Below are 24,954 nucleotides of genomic sequence, written 5' to 3'. Positions count from 1 at the left end.
TCATCGTCTCCTTCACTCTCCTCATTTTCCCATCATCTCCTTTTCTCTCCTCATCCTCTCATCGACTCCTTCACTCTCCTCATCCTCTCATTGTCCCCTTCACTCTCCTCGTCCTCTCATCGACTCCTTCACTCTCCTCATCCTCTCATCGACTCCTTCACTCATCTCATCCTCCATCATCTCCTTTTCTCTCCTCATCCTCTCATCGACTCCTTTTCTCTCCTCACCTTCTCTTCATCTCCTTCACTCTCCTCATCCTCTCATCGACTCCTTCACTCTCCTCATCCTCCCATCATCTCCTTTTCTCTCCTCATCCTCTCATCGTCCCTTCATCTCCTCACCCTCTCTCTCGACTCCTTCACTCTCCTCTCTCCTTCACTCTCCTCATCCTCTCTCATCTCTCTTCACTCTCTCATCCTCTCATCCTCTCCTTCATCTCCTCATCCTCTCATCTCCTCCTTCATCTCCTCCCTTCATCTCCTCTCCTCATCCTCTCATCGTCTCCTTCGCTCTCCTCATCATTTCATCGTCTCCTTCACTCTCCTCATCCTCACCTCTACCACCTCCAGTGTCCAGGTCCCGAGGGAAAGATATTCCTAAACATCATCTAATCTCAGACGGGGTCCAAGTGTCAAAAATAACTCATTCAATAAAACTACTAATACTTTTGTTTTTGCGTCTCTCCAGTAAAAAAAAAAAATTCTAGACAAATACTTTTGACATCAGGCACTGTATTGAAAAAGATGGTAAATTAGAAAAAAATCTCCATGGTAAAAAGCAAATGCCCAAGTTACAGGTTGGATCTAGAGTTCTACTTAGAGTAAGAAGGCTTGTTTTTGTATTATTGTATGGTGTATGGTCTGGTTCCAGTCCCTTCTGGACAGAATGTAGAAGGGACTGGCTGGTAAGGCTAGCAGGTTGGTAGTCTGGCCCAGGGCAGCTGTGGCTACTAATGTTGTAATCAAGACCGCACTAATCGAGACCAAGACCCCTCCGAGAGTAGCCTGATTTATCAGCCGGTTTCACTTCGTAGAAACCGTCTGACCTCGCAGCATTAGGGTTTGTTTGCTCGACGATAGGTACTTTTTTCATTTAACCAATCGCTGCTATTTGGTCACGATGTGTGTAATGCACTGCTAACGGGACTAACTGGTATATTAAGCTTTTCCCAAATCCCGTAGGAAGCAGTAGGGCAATAACGTCTTTCCCCTTGAAAAAAAAATCACCAAACATTCTCTTTGTTCCGGCTTTAAATCCTCGATCTCAGGAATCGTTGCCAGCACAGAATGTATGGTCTGTGCTGATTGCGAGTTTGGGCACCAGCCACTTCCGGGATTTTTGCCAACCGTCTACTGTATTCCCATTCCTGACCTAGTCGCCGGAGAGAAATGAAACTGAGCCGAGGCACTAGGTGGCGCCAGCCTGGCTAGTCCGAGACCACACCGAGACAAAACCGAGGCCGAAATCGAGACAGGACAGCCCATCAAGACCAAATCAAGACCATGTTTGTAATTTTTGTCATTTATTTGTATTTTACAGTTATTTTGTTACATATATATCAATGTTTTTATAGATTTACCTCCATTTTATCACTCAGTATCAGACCTCGAGACCAAGACAAGACCAAGTCCAAATGCAGTCGAGTCTGAGACAAGACCAAGACTCCAATATTATCTTGAGGCCGATCTCAAGACCAAGAGCGGTCTCGAGTAATATAACACATACAATACTCGTTTAACACCCCTGAGCGTGGAGTGAATGAATAATGCAAGGCAAAGCTTTTTGAGTGTTTCAAAGAGCACTATATAAATCCAGTGCATTATTATTATTATTATTTTTTTTATTGGTATTAGTATTATTTAAAACATCGTCTAACATGTTTCTTATGACGAGTACATGACCTTTGTGGAAGTTCACTCACTTGTTGCAGTGCTGTTTGAGGTGCTTCTTGTAGCTCTCGTCCTGCAGCACCAGCTCAGGGTTACAGTGGGACAGCCAGTCTGCGTTCTCCACCTCCGCTCCCCCCTGGCTCTTCAGCTTCTTCCCCTTCCTGCCACGAGGAACCGGTGCCGCCAAACCTGGAGCAAACACAGTCAGATAAGACCAAAAGTTACTCTGTGTACAGGTTTAGTCTTCGTAATATTAAGCAAAAATGACACATGTTTCAGGTTTAAGCCACGTTATAACGTTCTCCTCAACAAAAACATACCTGAACCTGTGTTTTGTTTACGTTGGTTGCTAAAGACACGTACGTATTTTAATATAGATCAGAAAATATCGTAATATGGGCCCGTTAAGTTCCAATGTAGCATTAATTTTGAAGCTATTGTGGTGGGTCAGGATTTCAGAAATATTTCAGACCAATTGTGAAGAGATAAGAAAAAGCAATACTGGCTACGGTTACATGCAGAGGCAAAATCTCATTATTATCAGATTTCTTGAGCTAAAAGATTATTAAAATGAAATGTAAATAGCAAAATCATCTGGTTTCTTTCTGATCATGGTCCCTCTGATTACTCATATCAGATTGTGTAGTTTGCATGTTTTGGGAGTAATTTCAAAGGTCTAGAAATCAGATATTAATCAGATTTTGGTGAGCTTATAACTGCAGCCACTGTTAGACTCTTGAATCTTTTAAGGGCCCATTTTACTTTACTTGCATTTACATATTACTCTATTTTCTGATATATGGATTTGGATTTCAGACCTGGAATTGCCTAGCCTGATTCATCACCTGGTTTCACTTCATGGAAACAGCATTAGGATTCATTCGCTTGACAGTAGGCAGGTAGTTTTTTATTTAACCAATCGCTGCTCTTTGGTCGTGACGTATATAATGCGCCAAATCCCGTAGGAAGAAGGGCAATAACGTCTTTCCCCTTAATTCACCAAACATCAACAATCCTTGATCTCGCGCTTGAGTTTGACGTCATGGCTTCACAGCTCTTCACTGATTGGCCAGTCTACAACTTCCGAGGTTCTTGCAAACCATCTACTGTATTCCGATTCCTGACCTAGTCGCTTGAGAGAAATGAAACTGAGTGAAGACACTAGGTGATGCAAGCCTGAATTGCCTACCTCTAAAGGTAAAAGTAGCTGTTAACTTGAAAACTAACACTACATGACATCACGAGGTGGCATCACGCATTTTGAGCTTCAGAGATGTAGACGGACTAATAAAGCAGGATTACTCAAACGTGTGTGAATGAAACAAAACAAAACGCCAGGTATGTTTTTGATTAAACAATATTATAACTAGGGGTGTCAAATTATCGCGTTAATTGCGATTAATTAATTACAGTCATATTTAGCACGTTATGTTTTTTAATCGCGTTAATCTCATTTTTAATCTCTAACTTTACTGTTTCTGAGAGGGAGTTGCTTTATTATAAAACCTGTTTTTAACACACACACACACACACAAAAAACACATTTATAATTTTTTTTATTTCGGTAATTCCACTCATTGCCGGAAACCCACACAAAACGCGCGCAGTAACAGCGATGTAAACGTCTGTCGCACAATGGACGAAGTCGAAGAGCCAGTAGAACAGAGTCAGCAGTGCACAGGTAAAAACACATTCGTGTCTTGGAAATTATTCTCCCGACGTGAAATATAAAAGAAAATAACAAATATAAAATCGCCTACAACTTAAATGTCACTGGTGAAAACAACCTGCATAGGCTCATGATGTCTGCACTACTGTCCTATAGTGACCTGCCACATGAGGGGACACGCACACACAAAACACACACAAACACACACAAACACACACACAACACACAAACACCTTCATCATCGTCATTAACCTGAGAACGCGCGGACATCGCTGTCCTCCCGTGAGCCGCGTGTGGATCGTGTTTTCTCGCGTACGCGGCGTAAACCGCGCTTCCTCCTGTGAGCCTCTAAACCAGAACTAACACCAAGACTAAAATCAGGACTAATCCAGTCCAGGACTAAACCAGGACTAAACCAGAACTAAAACCAGAACTAAAACCAGAACTAAAACCAGAACTAAAACCAGAACTAAAACCAGGTCTAAACCAGGTCTAAACCAGGACTAAACCAGAACTAACACCAGGACTAAAACAGGATTAATCCATTCCAGGACTAAACTAGGACTAAAGCAGGTCTAAACCAGGTCTAAACCAGGACTAAAACCAGTGATCTCATATATAAAGCATTTCTCTATCAACAATATTTTTAATATGGTTAAGGAAAGACTGGACTTTTTATTGTCTTTAAGTCGACAAAAGTTATTATGTTCAGATTTCCTCGTCTTTGCTACTTTACAGCAAACAGTTTCTTATTCATGGAGACTTGGGCTCAACAGCCAATTTGGAGAGATTTGTTAAACAATAAATGACTTTATAAAGTCACTTTTTTTAATCTATATCAGTCTTTTGATCTGCCACAATAATGTAATAATGAATTTAAATGAAAATACCTCAAATTGAAGGCTTTTCTCAGCAATTTTTAGGTGAGATTAAAATGAGATTAATTAGATTAATTAATTACAGATCATAATTAATTAATCTCTAAATTTTTTTAATCGCATGACAGCACTAATTATAACACCATAACACTATAACTTAAAGCTCACAAGATTCAATTTTACGTAATATCGGACCTTTAACAATGAAATCTTAACTTCTGCACTAACCCAAGGAATCGCATGGTCCAATAAAACCCAATAAAGAACGGATATACATACAGTAGTTCTCTCAAGACATTTTACAATCTAAATAATTCAGACTGATTTAAATTCAGTTCTGTCCTACATCTGAATCTCTGTTTTCTGGATTGAATTATTTTATATTAGTATTGTAGTGTTTCTGACCAGAGTGGTTGAGCAGGGTCTGATCCTCTTGTCCATCTTTGGTGGGAGCGATCAGGTCCCAGATGAAGCTCTTGATCTTGTCGTCTCCTTTGTAGTGTCTGAGGCAGTAAACCAGCAGAGCCCTGGGACCAAACAGAGTACATGTGTTTACATATGGAGAAAATGGGGTAAAAGCGCTGAATATGGGTCAAATGAAGACTTGAGTTCATGGCTTTTTAAAGGTGCACTGTGTATCTTTTCTGGTGGAGGGTCCGCCATCTCCTTGTCTCCATGGAGATGTTGTAGCCTTGTGTGGAATGTCCCAGTATGGCATTAAAAGTATCCATCTTTCATTTATACAGTAAGATAGGTTTTTATTGACTTCAAAACTTGCATTCTCACACACAGATTTGACATGTAACTTGGCCCTGCATCGTCTCCATAGAGATAAATAACTGTAACGACGGCAACATATCCATGGAGAAAAGCAGGTGACGGAGCCTCCACCAAAAGTTACACAGTGCACCTTTAAATAAATAGCGACGCAATTTAATAAATGTAAGGTAGAGCTGTTTAATGTCTTGACATCTCCATAGAAACAAGTAGGTGATGGACCCCCACTTAAGAAGATACATAGTGCAGCTTTAACTCACTGGCCTGTTTTATGTGATTTTATTTCAGCTACATCTCCATCCCCGTTGTTTTCGAGTGCATAAAATAGTTCCTTTACTCACCGGCAGATCACCTCCATGTCTCTCTCTGCAAGATGCCATTTGAATCGCCCGTGGTTCAGGATGTCCTTCCACCGACCCCAGCTGGAAAAAACAAAACAGGAAGTAGGTCACAGAGAGATCCGGCGTGTACAATAACTGCCTGATAAATCTAGAACGCTTCAATGTGGGCACTATTTTCAGAGAAGAAGCTACACGAGATATTCCTTCCACTCAAAGTCACATTTTTTAAAGGTTTATTATTACGCAAAATTGACTCATGTGACCTTTGGTTTTGTTTCATTCAAACATGTTTGAGTAACCCCTTTTTATTAGTCTTTTTATTAGCTCAAAATGTTCTGTTCCACCTTGTGATGTCATGAGGTGGTAGTTTTGGTGATTCTAGTGAAGGTGTATGGAGTTTAAAAACACAGTGGAGCACTTGCTGTATTACCACATGACATCACAAAGTGGAACAGAGTGTTTTGCACTCATGCAGGGCTGCTGAAAGTCCGTGTACCATTTGTTCTTTTGAATTTCAATTAAGAATTAAAAACAATAAATGAATAATGAAACAACAAACAATAACAGTTTGTTATTTCATTATACCATTTAAGTGTCAAACAAAAAACTGATTTTGATCTCTATTTCCAATCTTTAATTTAAAGTTCATTTCAAATAACACCAATCAAAAACCAGTCTCGGTGCCTATATCAATTTTGATATTTTATTCTCTCTGGTTTATTCGCCCCGGAAGTTCTCCTGCTTAGTGCACTGCGTGTGAATTCAGTGTCAACTGAACAAAGGAAATTCCTATTGACCTAAATACACACAAGCAGCATTTGCATTGAAATTGTACATAAAACACCTTTTACAGTATGACAACTAAGATGTAGTACTTAAATTTAAAAACATGAACCTCATGTCATAGTCAGAGCCTATCATTATATTTATTAGTTAACAAAAGAAGCAGAATTTTTACAACATGTAAACAACATTGTAAACAATGTTTATTTAAATCATTAGTTAGAAATCTTAGGAAAATTCTTTGGATAAGTAATTATTATTAACGGTACAGGACTTGTATACCCTTTGCTTCATTCTAAATATGACAATGACAATTTACAGTCTCTACTAAGTACCAAAGATAGTTTATGTGAAGCAAAGTTTTAAAAAGCAAAAAACAAATATAAGCCATATGAGTAGAAGCCTGGACAGATGAGACTGAGTGTAGCCTCCTATGTTCATTTGAAGCAGCATAACATCTGGGGCAGATAAACCAGAGAGAATAAAAAATCAAAAATGGAAAATATTGGAAATAGGTCCAAATCTTATTTTAATTTTTTATTTTTTTTTTGTATGGCACTAAAACGAAATAACAAAATAACAAACTGTTTTCCCATTGTATTGTTTTTCGTTCTTAATTGAAATTCAAAAGAACGAATGTTACTCAGACCTCCAAAAACAATATTTTAACAAGTTTTATAAATTTCAGTTTTGTTTTTGACGATGTGAGTCTCCACTCCCTTTGGTCTCTGCGCTAAGTCACTCCCCCTTCAGAGCCCTATCACACACAATCAACGTGCATCCTGCTAATGAAAATACTGCACATCTCATCAGGTTTGTCAAGCTGCTGAGCACAGTTTTTGACCATGTTTTCGTTTATTTTTTGTATAAATGACCTAAAGATCGCTAAATTACTCAAACATGCATGGATGACATCTAAAAACCTCTTCAGGCTTATATTACACTATGTCATCTATAATCGCATGTTAACTCTTTCCCCCCTGGACGCCTACTAGGTACAACCCATACATATGTTACTAGTTCTACCCATAGAGCATAATTGCATAAAAGAAAACAGACTTCCACGAGTGATTATAAATGATTTTTACACTCATGAACTTAATTGTAACACAGACATATTTGGTATCTCTGGAAACCTTAGACTCTGAACTATTCATTTATGGATGTTTACATGTGATTCAACTCATTTATAGGTGTATAACAGCTCACTGAAAATGAGAGTTTACCTGGTCAGGTGCAAACTCGAAAACAAAAAACTACATTCAGCATCTGATATCTGCATGTTCTGAGTACTATATTCATAAAAAACTAAAAAATATACTTTGTCAAAGTATTTAAACAGATTTCATATCACCAGATACAGTAGAGCCAAGTGTGCACCTGTTTTTACCTGTTGTACACCTGTGTGCACCCAATTAATTTTTTTCCATTTAACTTATTCAACTCATTTAGCTTATTCAACTAATTTAGCATATTATAATATAATAATATAATAATATAATAATAAAACTCTTCCCCGTCAGTGTGTGTCCAGTATTTGTCATCTTGGCTATTTTCTCGTGTGCAGAGCTCCGCATAAGCGTTTTTTTCTGTAGCGATTCTGTTATACATCGCATCTTGGAAAAAAAGACTGAAATATTTTAAAGGACTGGCCTGGGCAACATCCAGATTTCAGGGCAATTTTGGTTCATAATCGAGTATAAAGCTCAGATAGTTTGTTCGGATATCGCAGGACTCCACACAGACGCATCAGCGGAATTCTCATCTTCTCCCCGAAAGTCCGTCGCTGTCGCTGTTTTCCACTTTATAATCAACTTCAACATCATCACTTTGAAATCTATAAAAGTCACTTTCTCTAAACTTATCCATAAAATACATCCGCTCCTCATTATTTCTAAAACTGTGCGCCGCAGCGCCGCGATCTTTCCATTGCACGTATTTCGTGTTGTGTTTTTTCCGGAAGCTACCATCGTCACTATTTCGATTAACTTCGGAAAAAATCTGCGAAAACATATCCTTGAATCCTATTGGTCAGTCTAGTGTGGGTTGTAGTGGCCCCGACCTATCACAGCCTCTGTTTAAATGTGGAAAAACCGAGCCGTTTCTAAAGGTCGTCAAATCTCGTCTTTAGTGATACAGCGGAGGTGTCAAAAGTCGTCATTAAGGGTTCAGGGGGGGGTCGTCAAATGTTGTCTTCATGGGGGAAAGAGTTAAAGCATCTATTTCCCAAACACACATTCATAGTTTCTTATTTGTATATGTTGTTTCTTACCCGAATATGAGCAGGTTCTTCTCCACTCTGAAGCACTCGGCCCTCAGGTACCTGCGGCCCCGCTCCCCCAGCCTCCTGGTCCTACACGGCCTTTCCTCGCTGTCACTGTCCAGCTCCGAGAACTCCATCAGCTCATCGTCCTCGAAGGAGTTGTAGTGACGGGTCTGCTTCCTCGCGCGGAGTGTCAATCACCAGCGACTCCTGGGCAAGAAAAAAATATATATTAACTTGAATACTACCACTACATGACATCACAAGGTGGAACGGAGCATTTTGAGCTTTGGAGATGTACACAGACTAATAATAAAAGATTACTCAGACATGTGGATGAAACAAAACACCTTCATTAGACTCATTTGGATGGTCTACTATCTACTGAATCTACTGAATTAATCGTAAAAGGTACAGTGTTGTCTTGAAAACTATTACTGAATGACATCACAAGGTGGAACAGGGCATTTTTCTCTTTGGAGATGTAGACAGATTAATAATAAAAGATTAATCAGGTGTGTGAATGAAACAAAACAAAACTCTGGGTGTGTTTTCCACAGTGTTAGTATTATTTCATTTATTTTAATTTCATTTGCATTAAGTTAATTACATCATACATAATTTAATTCCTTTATTTAGACTTATATTCTAATTTGGGTGCACACATTGTAGTTAATTTAAGTCTGAATTATTTACTTACACTTCTTGTTTGTTCATTTCATTTCATTATTTTCTGTTATTTAATTTTTAATTTTTTTTACCTTTCAGGTTTGTTTACATTATTTACATTATTTTGCCGGAGAAGTTCAGAGAATTCGGAGATTAGTGCGAATTAGCTACAACACGCAGCAGCAAGACTCTTTCTTTGCCTTGAAAATTACGTTTTCAGACTAGGATACTGAAAACGTTTGTCTAGCTCTTGGAAATAGTAAGTTTTCATAATGAAGTTTCCTTCCAGGAGTATTTGTTCAGTCTTTTGCTTGCTTTTCATTTGATCTTCAAGAATCACTTAGTTTGGCTTTGTTCTTCTTTCAGCGATCAAAAACGGACTTTCTTTTGCTAACTGCTCTGGATTTTGTCTGCATTGCAACAAACTTGTGTGAACTGCGAGGAAGATATAGGTCAAAAAAAAGAACTTTCGTTGGTGGAGTAAACAGCGTCTGTGCGGCTTGCGTCTGTACTGCGTGACAGGCGTACGTTACCGGCGGCGCGCAGGCAAGTCAGTTACGCTAGAAACGTAGGGAGATTGATTGACATCAGCTAACAGATCAGTGTCGTTATTATTGGCAAATTTAGCCCACCACGTCAGAGTTGATGAATTTTTATTCTCTTTTTTTTAGTCATCATAATTACAAGGCTACTGCACCTCTTAATGCTATCATTGTTGAAACAAAAAAAAAAAATTTACAATTAAGTTAGTAGTTTTAGTTGCGGTAATTATTTAGTGTAATTCCCCCCTCTTGTGTTCAGTTTTAGTTGGCCCTCATGTATTTAAACACCCCTGTTCTTTTTCTAGTTGGGTTAGTTTTGTTCTGTTTAGTTTGATTTAATTTACCTCAGTTGGGCCCAGCTTTTTGTTAATGATTTACTTAATTTGAGCCTTTGTTAAATTACATCTTTTTTTGACTTGATTAAATTTTAACAAATTTTTATACCTCGTCTTTGCCTTTCTGTTTGGTCCACTACAAGTACATTTTGTGTAATATAGGACATTTATAGAGCTACATTATTTTACAACTGTACATATTTATGATTATTTTTTAACTGGAAATCACTCTGTAATGATAAGTTTGAAAAGTGCTACACAAATAAATGTATTATTATTTATTGTATTATGAAGATTGGCTGTTTTTTACAGGTTTCTTCAAGTTAAATCCAAGTTTTTAACCTTTTTAAGACCATTTATGCAAAAACTTAACACATATTTCACGGCCTGTTTCATAAACCAACCAGGAAAGAAAAACAAAATTCTTGAATTTGTGTTCATTTATTTCTCAAACAAATGTGAAAATGTGGAATGTGTAAAGGATGATGGAAGAATGATGTAACCTCATTGCAACACTACAACAGCTCAGACACAGACAACAAGCCAAACAGAGGTGCAAAAAAATTAAAGAAAGTTCTGCAGACTCCAAAAAGGTCTGACTACAGGATGTTTCGGTCTTAAGCAATTTTTAAATGTGCGACAAAAAGTGCACACCACAGACACGAGGAGAATCTTATGAGACTTAAAATCTCCGACCGCAAAAACTGCAGCGGGATCGGTCTGCGGACCACAGGATATAAAATTGTGAGCGCGATCGTGTCAGCTGTTTCGTGTCTACAGTAAAACCACTCGCTTTGAGACTCTTAAGTGTTAAAACGATCAAAACACTGCACTTCTAGTTTAGATACAAGTCAAATCTTTGTTATTATGATGTGTGAAATGTGGTACAATACTTCAGATACATGATTTTTAAAGCATAAAAGCTCACAGGAAGTAGAGTCACTATCACTAATCTGAAGCTTCATCTCGATCCGTGCGCTGTGCGTGGATGTAAACAGACACACGTGAGGAACTACTCTTGCCTTTTTACTTTCAAAGAAGGCCTCAAACTAGATTAATAGCACGCAGTGTTGGGAAGGTGACTTTTAAAATGTATTCCCCTACAGATTACAGATTACATACCTCAAAATGTAGTTTGTAACGGAATCCATTAAATTAAAGTGAGTAACGTAATCTGAATACTTTGGATTACTTGATTTGCTGTAGAGAAGCAAAGATGAGGAAATCTTCACATAAGATGACACGTCCACGCAGCATGATTTAGTCCTGTTAAATCCTGGTTTAGTCCTGGTTTAGTCCTGGTTTAGACCTGGTTTAGACCTGGTTTAGACCTGGTTTAGACCTGGTTTAGACCTGGTTTAGACCTGGTTTAGACTTGGTTTTAGTCCTGGTTTAGATCTGGTTTAGATCTGGTTTAGACCTGGTTTAGATCTGGTTTAGTCCTGGTTTAGATCTGGTTTAGATCTGGTTTAGACCTGGTTTTAGATCTAGTTAATATCTAGTTTAGATCTAGTTTAGAGCTGGTTTTAGTCCTGATTTAGATCTAGTTTAGACCTAGTTTTAGTCCTGGTTTAGTCCTGGTTTTGATCTAGTTCAGACCAGGTTTAATTTCTGGCAATGAGTGGAATTGGGGGGGAAATATAGCCGAAAATGTGAAAACAGGAAAACAGGAAAATGCCACCAGGTAATCCATTTATTTCAACAAAGTAACTGTAATCCAATTACCACTCACTGAAACAGTACTCATAATTTGTACTCTGATTACATAACTCCAGTACATGTAATCCGTTACTCCCCAACACTGATGGTAGGTTTTGTGGACTGGGGCACGCTCATTGCGGGTGTGGGCGGGAGGGGGTCTGCACGACTCGGGAGTGGGCAGGTAGGATGATAAACTGCAGTCCCGCAAACTGAGTGTAAAGTAAAATATACAAACGATTCATGTAAGCCATCATACATCATTTGTGCTGGATATTTTATTTGGCATTAATAAAAACATTTTAAGCCTAAACCTCCGGACATGGTCTAATCTTGAGCAAAGTTTAGACAATTCCTTTCTGCTTCTCTGTGTTTGATAGAGTTTAAGAAAGCGAACATCCCCATCTTGCGAAGTTTAGGGGGGGAGTGGAACAAAATATCGCAGATGCGGGCGGGAGCGGGAATGAAAATGACTATTCTTTGCAGGCGCGGGCAGGAGGGGGACTGAAAATCCCGTCTCTAGATCTCTGGTTTGGCGGTTACGATCTGACAGAGCAGCTCAGAGTCACACTGACACCACGCACATGAGGAGAGGATTCAAAATTCTCCTGTAGTGTGTAGTGTGTAGCAGCCTTTACACCTTTAGGCCTTTAAGTTGTTTTTTTTAACATTGGTTACTTATTTCATGCTGGGAATACGGGAAGCAGAGAGAGTCTTTCCCGTAACCCCAGCATGAAATGGGTCGCTAGGTAATGTGAAGCCATCGTTAAAAAACACTCTGTGTTCTGCTGAGATTTTCTTTGATTTTACTCGCTTCTGTTTAGTGGTGCTGTAGCGCGTGATCTTCAGTGACACACTCGAAGTATTTTGACCTGGGGCTGTGTTGCTGGTTCTGCTGCTCTATATTTAGGCTAGATTATTTAACCAAATAACGGTGGTTGACAAATTAAACTTTTGAGGAGAAATGTGATATGGAGATATGGAGAAGTTACATACTGCAAGACTTTTTCAAAATGTTATTTCCAAATTCATAAATTCAATGCTTTTAAGGACTTTTTAATAAACAATGGGAATAGGGTCACCAGATTTTCAAAATTCAAAACTGGGACACACCCGGGTTGTGATGTTTGGTATAGATAAAATTGTGAAAAGAGCGTGTAACATTGTGGATTGAGGTTTCTGTCACTGCATTTTTTTCTGCTTTATGGTCATGAGCAAAATCATTTTTCTATATTTTGGCTAAACAAATAAATTTATGCTCCTCTTTTCTCCTGGAAGGGATCAGCTTAGTCAAAAATTGTAATAGTCCACTTTTTAGACCTGTTATAGTCCTGGTTTAGATCAAACGAGGGCTGAACGATCTATCGTTTTGGACCGAACATCGCGATCTCAGACAACACCTCGGTTTTGTGCAGTGCTCCTAACTGACCTAGGTTTTGTTTCGTAAAGTATTTCACACATGTATGCATGATCGACATCCCTGTCATAGAAAGAACAACAATATTCCACTGAGTCGGCACCTACAATGGGACTTCTGAGACAAATTATCGGACAAATCAGAGCAATGGAAACCATGACATTTGGTCTCCGCCTACAACGACACAAGGGAGAAAAACATTGGGAAAAATGGGACTGTTACATACAATCCATGAACGATTAATCGTGATATGGGAGCTGTTGATTGTACATGTAATCTTGCTTGATTGTTATAGTTTCTTCATTATTCTTTGTATGCCCTAAAACCTTCTTAAAAATAAAGTTACAAAAATATTTCACTGAGTCATGTCCTTTAGGCCTTCATCAGCGCACAAGGAGCGAGCTGTTTTTTCAGTGTAAGTTTATGCAAATGATTCATGCGGTTTTAAGTTTCATTTCTGCAAAACGTAAACAAACATGCGCAAAGCTGCATTAAACACATTATAATGTCAAACGGGCTGATGTGGCTCTGTAGTGGTTATGGTTTCTATGTTGTAAAGTTGAGTTTATTTATGCAAATGAATAATAGTAATAATAACAATGATAATTTTATATTAAAAAGAACAATCCGTGATCAATCGAAGGCATGGTTTAGACCTGTTGTAGTCCTGATTCAGTCCTGGTTCAGTTCTAGTTTAGTCCTGGTTTAGACCTGGTTCAGTCCTGTTTTAATCCTGTTTTAGTCCTGGTTCAGTCCTGGTTTACTCCTGTTTTAATCCTGTTTTAGTCCTGGTTCAGTCCTGGTTTAGTCCTCCTGTTTTAGTCCTGGTTTAGTCCTGGTTCAGTCCTGGTTTAGTCCTCCTGTTTTAGTCCTGGTTTAGTCCTGTTTTAGTCCTAGTTCAGTCCTGGTTTAGTCCTGGTTTAATCCTGTTTTAGTCCTAGTTCAGTCCTGGTTTAGTCCTGGTTTAATCCTGGTTTAATCCTGTTTTAGTCCCAGTTCAGTCCTGGTTTAGTCCTCCTGTTTTAGTCCTGGTTCAGTCCTGGTTTAGTCCTCCTGTTTAGTCCTGTTTTAGTCCTGTTTTAGTCCTGTTTTAATCCTGTTTTAGTCCTGGTTCAGTCCTAGTTCAGTCCTGGTTTAGTCCTGGATTAATCCTGGATTAATCCTGTTTTAATCCCAGTTCAGTCCTGGTTTAGTCCTCCTGTTTTAGTCCTGGTTTAATCCTGGTTCAGTCCTGCTTTAGTCTTGTTTTAATCCTGTTTTAGTCCTGGTTCAGTCCTGGTTCAGTCCGTATGTCCAGCATCTCGATTAATGTTTCTTCTGCTCAACAAATAAGGCCTGTGAAGCGATGACAGATTTTTGACAGTAGTAGTCAGGCTGGTCACCCTCTGGTACCCGACCCGGTGCAGGACTCTGGTATGATGTAAGTTTCTGTGATGTTTGCAAATGTTTATGTGCAGTGAAACTTGATTTGGGGGGGGGGGGGGGGGGGAAAAAACAAAAACGGATGAAATAGGAATCTCAATATCTGCCAGAAAAATTGTAATTCAATTTTTTTCTTAAAATCGTTCAGCCCTAGATCAAACTGGTCAAAAACAGTGACCCCTGGGACATTTCTTGTATTAAACTGGGACAAATCACCTGTTTTGTAAATGGTTTTGTTTTGTAAATCTGCTGGAACAGGGGACCTAGGACTCAAAACTGGGACTGCCCCGGGTAAATAGGGAAATCTGGTCAGCCTACGTGGAAACCCTGTGGTCTCTCATGAAAAACATACCCGGAATTGCTTCATTCACGCTTCTTTCATTAATGCTGTTTACAAGGTCCTTTTCAGAAATTGGTCACGCAAAATTTTCCACTGATAGTTACGTAATAGTTTAGAAACTCAAAAATCTCCTGTGCAGTTCTTTCACCATCACTGGATTCATTTTGAGGATTTTAGAGTTAAAATCGCGTTCACAGCAAACACATGGGTCCGTTAGTAACAATCACGTTGCCTAATGGCCGTAATTTATTTATCGTTTCACAAATCTGATTTTCGATACTTTTGACAACCCTAGTTTAAAGGTGCCCTGTGTAACTTCTTGATTAGGGGCCTGGAATGTTCCACAGTATGACATTAAACAGCTCTACTTTACATTTATTCAATTACAGGTGGTTTTATAGATGAAAAATACCTAGAAAAAAAGATATTGTGACTGTGAGCGGGTCTCTTCTCCACAGATCTGACCTGTAACTTGCTCTGGTTTGGATTCCATGAAGATAGAAAGGTTTAATACCGTATTGTGGAACATTCCAGACAAAGCAATAACATCTCCACGGAGAAAAGCATTTTTCACTCACCTATGCAACATGTTTCTATTTATTTATTTATTTTTACCTTCACCAAGGAGGTTATGTTTTTGCCGGCGTTTGTCTGTTTGTTTGTTTGTTTGTTTGTTTGTTTGTTTGTTTGTCTGTTAGCAACATAACTCAAAAAGTTATTGACCGATTTTGATGAAATTTTCAGGATTTGTTGGAAATGTGAAAAGGAAGAACTGATTTCATTTTGGGGGTGATCCGGAAGAAATCCTGGATTCTGGATCACTTTGAAATTTTAGTTAACACTGTGGTAAATGGGGCCAAATATTTAGTTTCTCAATATCTCGGTTAATTATTGACCAAACCCCATGAAATTTGACTCAGGGATGGACAATGGGATCCTCTTTCATATTCCAAAGGCTGATCCGGATCTGATCCAGAAGACTGATTTTATCGCAATTTATATAAAAAATGGGGGTAGTCCTTGGCGGAGGTCTGCGCTCTCTGAGTGCTTTTCTAGTTTTACATTTATTTTGCAGCAAATGTTTTTAAGAAGACTCCCGCACGCTGTCTCCCTCTTGCAAGAGTCTTCATAAAGGTAAACGCAAAAGTACACAATATTTCATAAACGTGCGCAAAATTTACTCTCGTGAGGTTTTAGCCATTTTAGAATGTTCTTACCTTTTAAAAACATACCTGGATTTATGTTTTGTTTGACTAATATCCCTGCATTATAGGGATGTGCATTGCCTTAAGTCTAACGATACGATACATATCATAATTCACATGTCACGATTCAATATATCCCGATACTAAATCAATGGATGATATACTGCGATTTATCAATAATTACTTCTAATAATACAGTCAACTACACTTTCAAGAGAACACAATTGTATGAAATATAATGTATAATTTTTTTTAAATCATGAGAACAGTGCATGTAACTAATGAATTTTTGTGAAAAATATAATTTAAAAAATCGATGCATTTTGAATCGATTCGAGAATTGTGCAATGAAGTATCACGATATATCACTGAATCGATTTTTTCTTACACCCCTGCTGCATTATCAGTCTGTCTACATCGTCAAAGCTCAGAATGCTCTGTTCCACCTTGTGATGTCATGAAGCGGTAGTTTTCAAGTTACCTTTTATTTTTTTGTTCTGTAGATTTGCAATTCCAGACCTAAAATTATCCAAATTATTCTAGTGAAAGCGTATTACCACATGACATCACGAGGTGGAAGAGTGTTTTCTGTTTGAGCAAAGAAGTCAGCCTTAAAATGCTAGATTTGTGTTAAACATGTGTGAATGAAACAAAACACAACCCCAGGTATGTTCTTAATTAGCATAGATCAGAAAATAGTGTAATATGGGCCCTTTAAAACCATTTTCAGCTATTTTGAAGCACAAATAATCTCTACTACCTTTTATTATCAAATCAAACCTTTGTTTTTGACCCATCGTTGCAAATTTTCAAACAAAATTCAGAAAAGTGTGACAAATCTGTTTAAGGGGCCCATATTAAACTACTTTTGGATCTGTGTTATAATATTTCCTCATCAAAAACAAATCTGGAATTGTGTTTTGTTACATTCACACATGTTTAACACACAAATATTGTTAGTTATTTTGGCTTCTTGAGGTATTTTGAAGTTCTCTCAAACAGAAAATACCCTGTTCCACCTTGTGATGTCATGTGGTAATGCAGAAAGTGCTCCACTGTGTTTTTAAACTCCATACCCCTTCACTAAAATTGCCTGGAATTTCCAATCTCTACTGAGGATAAAGATAAAAGGTAGCTGTTAACTTGAAAACTACCACTTCATGACATCACAAGGTGGAACAAGACAAGACATTTTAAGCTTTAAAGATGTAAACCAGGGGTGTCAAACTCATTTTGGTCCGGGGGCCGTATCCAACCTACTTTGATCCCAAAGGGGCCGGATCAGAAAACTCATGTCATATAAACCCCAAAAATAACAATAAATTCAAATATTTGTGCAGAGAAATGCAAATCTATTACAGAAATCTTTTTTAATTGATGAACTCTTTCTTATTATAATAAATATAATAATATTATGAACAACCTGAAACTTTAAGAAAAATTCAATTTCAACAAAATATTTTAACATGAACTTGTATGCAAACAGGAATAAGTAAATTTTTCTTGGAAAATCCTGCACTCTGTGTCCACTTTTCTCATTTTGGACATTTTGTTGATCAGGGTGTCACGGTCAACAGTCAAAACAATCGTCCTTTAAGAGTGTTTGGAAAGAGTCTTCATTTGTGCTGCTCCGGTGGGAGGGGCCATGCACAGAGGAGCATGGAGATGCTGCTATGCTCAGCACCGCAGAAAATTACCAATATTTTAATAGAAAATATAATAAAAATATTTTAGTAGAAAATCACCCAAGGGCCACATTAAAGGTCATGGAGGGCCGGATCTGGCCCCCGGGCCTTATGTTTGACACCTGTGATGTAAACAGACCAATAATAAATGGTTACTCAAACATGTGAACAGCTTCTGATGAGGTAACAACATTATAAATTAAGATTAAATGTCACACGCTCAAGTCAATTTTGTGTAATATAGGCCCTTTAATACAAATTTTCTAACTAAATGAACAAAAGAGTGACAAGTTTATTTAATAAAAGGGGAAAGGGGGCACGTAAGGACCATACTGATGAGTTATTCCGCTCACGAGTCGCTCATGGCTTAAAACTGCAGCATGTGTACTTCATTCATTAAGAGCTCCCATCTGTCGGAGCTGGCGGGAGGCAACCAGGCTTTTTGTAACCATGCATCCCAAATGTGTATGCTTTTTTACACGGCGCTCTGCTACATTTCACTCTGGGTTTCATTGTTAAAAATCAACCTGGTTTTGTCGAAGACTTTTTAAATTCGTCTCATCTTGGTGCTTACACAAAGAGGTACACGAGAGGTTGAGGTTTTTGTGTCTGGGTTTCATCAGTATAGTGACGGTAAAGGGCTGGATATAGGTTTACGCAATCATACGGAAATGCACACACTTTTGTCAGGGCAGTTTGAGGAGTGGAAGAACCAAAAGTGTCCCTCCTCCCAACGGCGAGGTCAGCCCAATGGTCCCACAGTCCCATGTTCCCTCATTTCTAAGATTTTCACAAAGTCACGTCATTTTTTTAATCTTTATACCACCTTTAAACGGACGACTTAAAGCAGTGGTCTCCAAAAATTCCAGAGAGCTACTAGTTTTAGCAGTCACAAGAAATTTAGTATATAAAAGAGCCACAGCAAACCTTAGATGAGGTACAGTTAGATTAGGTTGACCAGACGTCCCTATTTACCCGGGACAGTCCCAGTTTTGAGCCTGTGTTCCCAATCCCAGCAGACTTATACAAAACCACTGATTTATCCCAGTTTTATACAAAAAATGTTACAGGTGTCCCTATTTTTGACCAATTTCATCCCTGCTAACAGTAAAGAAAGGCGTTACTTGTCATTTGTTTAGGTGAAATACAGAAAAGCTGCGGAAAAATGACCAAAACACAAAGAAAATGTAATTATACTGACTCATGTTAATCATGAATGGGCCGAGTGCAGAAAAGTCTTTTTAATTACGCATTCGACTCACACTGAAGGTGTCTCAGTTTTATATTTTGAAAATTTTATCACCCTAAGTTAAATACCTATAAAACATAAACCATTATCAATCTATTAGTGCACAAAGTTGGGCATCAAAATGATACATGTACAATTGTAAAAGGCATTTAATTGATCAAATTTTATTTATTCAACACAATACATATAATTCAGAAATCCCTTGGCAAGCTACTTGGAAGGGACGGAGAGCTACTGGTTGGAGACTCCTGATTCAGAATAATTTCAACCTAGGATCCTTTGCACCATAACCTCTACATTACATCTGTAGTCAACTGTGGCTGGATAATAGATTGGGTGTAACTGATTACAAAATTGGGAGAAAAAGGGATAAAATATGACGCAAATTAATAAAAAAGGAAATGTGGGAACATAAGGTGTAATTTTGGAAAAAACAAAACAAAACAAAAACAAACTTAGAAATGAGGGAGCAGAGAGCTGTGGGAACATAGGCACGCTCTCTCTGTAACCTTCTGCAGCAAGATGGATTCTTGGCGCCCGCTGGTGCGATAGAGCTGAAAGGTGATGGGCGACCAAACACAGAGCAGCACAGAGGTCAAGTGTGTCAAAGACAAAACAACCAAACGAACCAAAACAACGCCGACACACTTCAGTCTATTTTAGCGTAAATACAGACTATTTTGTTTGTGAAAAACATGCAGAAGGTAAGTGACTTGAGGACAAGGAAAATGTCTGTGATTTTCTCTCCATTGGATGTAAAAAAGGTTAGATTTTTCGTCTTGTTGGCTCTTGTGACTCTTCAACCAATCAGATTCAAATAGTCGTCATGACACTCCAGGTTTTCTTCTCTCTAATTTAATGTACTCAGGACAGTTACAGAGGATGCCTCAGAGTATTTTAAAAGACGGGCAACATCCATTAAATTCAGAGTTTCAGGTGCTTCCCTCTGGTCATAGGCTTCTTTTTGTTTTAAAAGGAGCTTCGTTCCAGCCGCTATCATATTTATAAATTGTAATCTATTTATCTATCAATTTCAGAACATTTGTCTTGGAAAAATTGTGCACTGGAGCACAGTAACACTTTATTTTGTTATTGTGTTTTATACGTGTTTATTGTGCATCTTGTGAATGAATGAAATGTGAAATGTGGGACCAGCCTCTCAAACCTGCAAAACAATTCTACCTCCGGGTATAAATAAAGCAACTTAACCTAACCTAATGTCTCTCTCTCTTTTAAATTGTATAACAATTATTTATGTTTTGATTTGTTTGTTTGTATTTCTTATTCTGTAAAGCACTCTGAATTACTTTGTGTACAAACTGTGCTATATAATTAAACTTGCCATGCCTCGAACTCTTTCACCAAGAGCCATCTCAGATTGATCATGTGCAGAGCTCAGTTGCTACAGAGATCAGTTTGGCGTGAAACAGGTTACCTCCTCTGGGCCTAATTCCATGCATCTTGCTTCATATATTTGATGTCTTCCATATGTTTATAAAATATAGGAAGTTGTAAAAAAAAAAAACACAGAACAAGACGGTGTGTCCAAAGTTTTGACTAGTAGTGTATATTCAACTTAATTTCAATTAGTGAGTCATGGAAAATATAAGTATACCCCGTATTTTTCAAACTATAAGTCGCACTTTTTTCATGGTTTGGTCGTTTCCTGCGACTTGTACTCCAGTGTGATTTATATATTAAAATGTTCACACTGACAGCCGCGAGAGGCTCTAGGCTTGTGTGTCAGTATCTGCTCCTCCTATTACTTCTATGCCTCGGTCACTTCGCGCCCTAATGTGCATGTCTCCTGCAGAAAAGGCAACTGTCCTGCTGCAAGTGGTGAAATATACAGCAGAGGACGGTAATCGAGCAGCAGAAAGAAAGTTCAGAGTAAGCGAGAAACTTGTGAGGGACTGGCGAAAGGCGGGGATGGAGAACACAGCTTCACGGTAAGGAGGGTGCACCATGTAACTTTCCTGGAAGTCATTGGATGGATCGACAAAGCCTGGACTTTAGTGACAACCAAAACCATCCTGTCGGGATTCAGAAAGAGCAGAATAATTCTAACTCGAACTGATGCTGAGTCTGACAACAGCTACGCAGAAGAGGAAGCAACACTCAGTTTACCTCCAGAGGTTGCGGAGTTGCTCAGAAGTGACAAAGAGGATGAAGAATTCCATAGATTTAGTGATTTGCAGTGAGATGGAGAGTTTGTTAAACTTGTTCTGTTCTGTTGTTTAAGCTATAGTTATCTGAAGAACTGTTCATATGTGAAATTAACAGCCTTTTGTTCTCTGTTTTATTGTTTTTTACTATAACTTGCCTTTCAAGATGTGATATATTCTTTTCTTCTACATTATGCGTTCTTTGGCTGGTGTGGCTTATACTCCGGAGCGACTTATAGTCCAAAAAATACGATAATCTATATTGGCAAATATTAATTATCAGACAAAACAGGAACACATTTATCAATATAAAAATCCTACCACCCGTTGCAGAACACCCTCACTATTATTGTACTGGCTTCACCAGATTTTTTCCAGCAGAGAAGAGCGTTAAGCGTTTGACCGAGTACAGATAAAATCTACAGATCTAATTAAGAAGCGATAATGGGGTGCTCAGAACGCATGACGTGAGTGAGGAATAACTGCAAACTGTTTAAAATGAACTAGTTCTGTTTTCACTGTAAGATTCAGGCTTTAAGGTTATTTTCTGTACAGATTTACATCCCAAATATGTAAAGTTAGTCTCTGCTGGGGGCTTCCTGTACCTTCTCAGACCTGGAGTCGATCTCAACCTCGGCGATCTTGGCCCATTTCTGCCAGAAGTTCGGGTCGTCCAGAGAAATGTCCGTCCTGTTTCCAGACGACACGAAACTGGCCTGAAAAACACAAAACAATGAGTTAAAGTAATAACAATAATATTTATATATATACAGTATGTACACTTCCAGTCAACAGTTTTTCGTTTTGTTTTTTTCACCATTTTCCAGATCTACAGATTGACACCAACAGGGAAAAGATGATTATAAAAGATGTGAAGCAAACATAGTTATAGCGACTTATTGTACATTAACAAATAAATAAATACATAAATAATGAAATAAATAAAGAAATAAATGTGGTAAAAATACACACATTGCAAGTAAAACGTTTCTCTCATTTAATGATTTTTGTTCTTTACTTTTACTACTTTCTACATTTTATACACATACAGAAGACATCAAATATATGAACTATGATAAGTATGAATTATACAGCAAAGAAAAAATGTAAATAACTATATATATGTTATATTAAAATCCTCAAAATAGTTATAGTTAGTTGAGTTATTTAACATTTTTCTTTACTACATAAATCCATGTACACTACAGGTCAAAAGTTTTAAAACACCCTAATTTTTCCAGTTATTTATTGCAATTCAAGTCGTGCAAGTCCAATGAAGAGCTTGAAATGGTACACAGATAAAAAGATTAAAGATAACAAAACACAACTCCAAGCTCTGACCAAAACTACCTCAGGAAAAAAGAACAAGCACAGTCTCCAGAATTAAACCCCATCGAGCTGGTTTGGGATGAACTGGACAGAAGAGTGAAAGCCAAACAAACTACAAGTGCCACACATTTATGGGAACTTCTGCAACAGACTTGGGAAGAAATTTCTGAAGAATATTTGATTTCTAGTGTAAAAACAACAAGCCACGAGTGTGTTCAGCTGTTACATCTGCCAAAGGTGGCCACTTTCATGAATCAAAAGTTTAGAAGAGTTTCGGTCAAACTGGAAAAAGTGTGGCGCTTGCTTCGTATATTTAAAGGGGCATTGTGTAACTTTTTGCTGGAGAGTCCATCACCTGCTTGTTGCTATGGATATATCATGTAACAAGTATGACATTAAACAACTCTACCTTACATTTATTCAATTACAGGTGGTTTTATAGCTCAAAAATACCAAGAAAAGCATTCATTCTGACTCTGAGCAGGGTTTACTCTCCACAGATCTGACCTGTAACTAAAGTAAAGTAAAGGTTTAATCCCAAACTGTGACAAATTCCAGACCGAGCAATAACATTTCCACTTAGAAAATAAGTTGACGAACCCTCCACTTAAAAAAGTTTAATTAAAATACACCTTTATCATCTTCTGTGTATATAAATCAAATGTAAAAATTAGTAAACATAAAGAAAACTTTTGACTGGCAGTGTATGTATTTTTATGTCATTTATGTCATTTTCTACTAAATTTATTTCTTTATTTAGTCATTTATTCATGTTCAATAAGTGGCGCTGACTCTGTTTACTTCACATGTTTTATAACAGTGACTCAACCTTTTCCCTGTTGGCGTCAATCTGGACATAAACAGCAGCACTTCGTATTCAGATCTTCATATTAGATCAGAAAAAAAGCCGAGAGTTGGTAGCGAGGTTTATTTTGAGCACTTTTCACCACCGAAATAACTTGAATGAATTAATGAGTTAATCGCTATGGCAACGGCGCTAACTTGGTACCACTCTGTAAAGGAACTGTTTAACCCAGAATATAAAAAAGATAATGACCAGTGTTAGATCCATTACAAACACTTGTCTATGCAGTATGTTTCTATTTTATTTTATTATTTTTGCATTTATTTTCCAATCCAATCCAACTTTATCTGTTTACGACTTTCATAATCAAACCAAAGACCAGTTTAACCTGTAAATCATTTGTTCATTTCGTTTTTCAAAATAAAACCAAAAATAATTCATTATTTGTCTCCAAAACCAAAATGAAAAAACAGATAACGATTTGTTTTTTCAGTTTTCGATTGTGTGTTTAAATGAATAATGGAAAAAACGGATACTGGCCGTTCCCCGTTTCTGTCACTTAAACTGTGGCGCGTATGGACTGAGCCAGGACTGAGCCAGGACTGAGCCAGGACTAAAACAACACTAAACCAGGTCTAAACCAGGACTAAACCAGTTTCAGTCCCATTCTCAGTCTCAGTCTCAGATCCTGGTCCTGGTCTTAGTCCTGGTCTCATTTCTGGTCTGGGCCTTATCTGGTCCCGTTCTCAGTCGCAGTCTCAGTCCTGGTCTCAGTCCTGGTCTCAGTCCTGGTCTCAGTCCTGGTCTCAGTCCTGGTCTGTACCCGGTCTAGTCCTGGTCTCAGACGTGACACCAGACAGTCTACACAGGCACACCTCCGGGCCCGTGCTGACACTCCTGGTCCTGTTTTAGTGCTGGTTTGGTCTCAGTCCCGGCCTCAGTCCCGGCCTCAGTCCCGGCCTCAGTCCCGGCCTCAGTCCCGGCCTCAGTCCCGGCCTCAGTCCCGGCCTCAGTCTCGGCCTCAGTCTCGGCCTCAGTCTCCGCGTCAGTCTCGGCCTCAGTCTCGGCCTCAGTCCCGGCCTCAGTCCCGGCCTCAGTCCCGGCCTCAGTCCCGGACTCAGTCCCGATCAAACGACAGGCTACGCGGGCGCACCTCTGGGCCCGTCCCAACACTCCTGGTTCTGTCCTGTTTAAGTCCTGTTTAAGTCCTGGTTCAGTCCTGGTTCAGTCCTGATTCAGTCCGTAAGCGGCGCAAATGTCCAGCATCGCAGTTTAAGTCACAGAAACGGGAAACGGCCGTTATCCATTTTTTCAATTATTCATTTAAACACAAAATCGAAAACTGAAAAAACAAATCATTATCTGTTTTTTTCATTTTGGTTTTGGAGACAAATAATGAATGTTTTTTTGTTTTTTTATTTTTGGTTTTTTTATTTAAAAACAAATGAACGAATGATACACAGATTAAGTTTCACCGTTGTAATCTCTTATCC

General features: G+C 38.4%; 1 protein-coding gene across 1 annotated transcript in view; it reads right to left on the bottom strand.

Annotated features, from left to right (window-relative positions):
* The window catches only part of chd6 (chromodomain helicase DNA binding protein 6), a 230,408-nt gene that overhangs the window by 57,589 nt on the left and 147,865 nt on the right, over positions 1 to 24,954 (bottom strand). Inside the window, 6 exon segments of the mRNA XM_055160839.1 lie at positions 1,922 to 2,078; positions 4,842 to 4,963; positions 5,555 to 5,635; positions 8,610 to 8,783; positions 8,785 to 8,810; positions 21,933 to 22,043. Coding sequence (XP_055016814.1) covers positions 1,922 to 2,078; positions 4,842 to 4,963; positions 5,555 to 5,635; positions 8,610 to 8,783; positions 8,785 to 8,810; positions 21,933 to 22,043 — 671 coding nt within the window.

The sequence above is a fragment of the Boleophthalmus pectinirostris genome, unplaced genomic scaffold (assembly GCF_026225935.1).
Source record: "Boleophthalmus pectinirostris isolate CB_2022bp ecotype Guang Dong unplaced genomic scaffold, ASM2622593v1 HiC_scaffold_3, whole genome shotgun sequence".
NCBI classification, from domain to species: Eukaryota; Metazoa; Chordata; class Actinopteri; order Gobiiformes; family Gobiidae; genus Boleophthalmus; species Boleophthalmus pectinirostris.
This window is presented reverse-complemented; position numbering and strand designations above follow the sequence as displayed.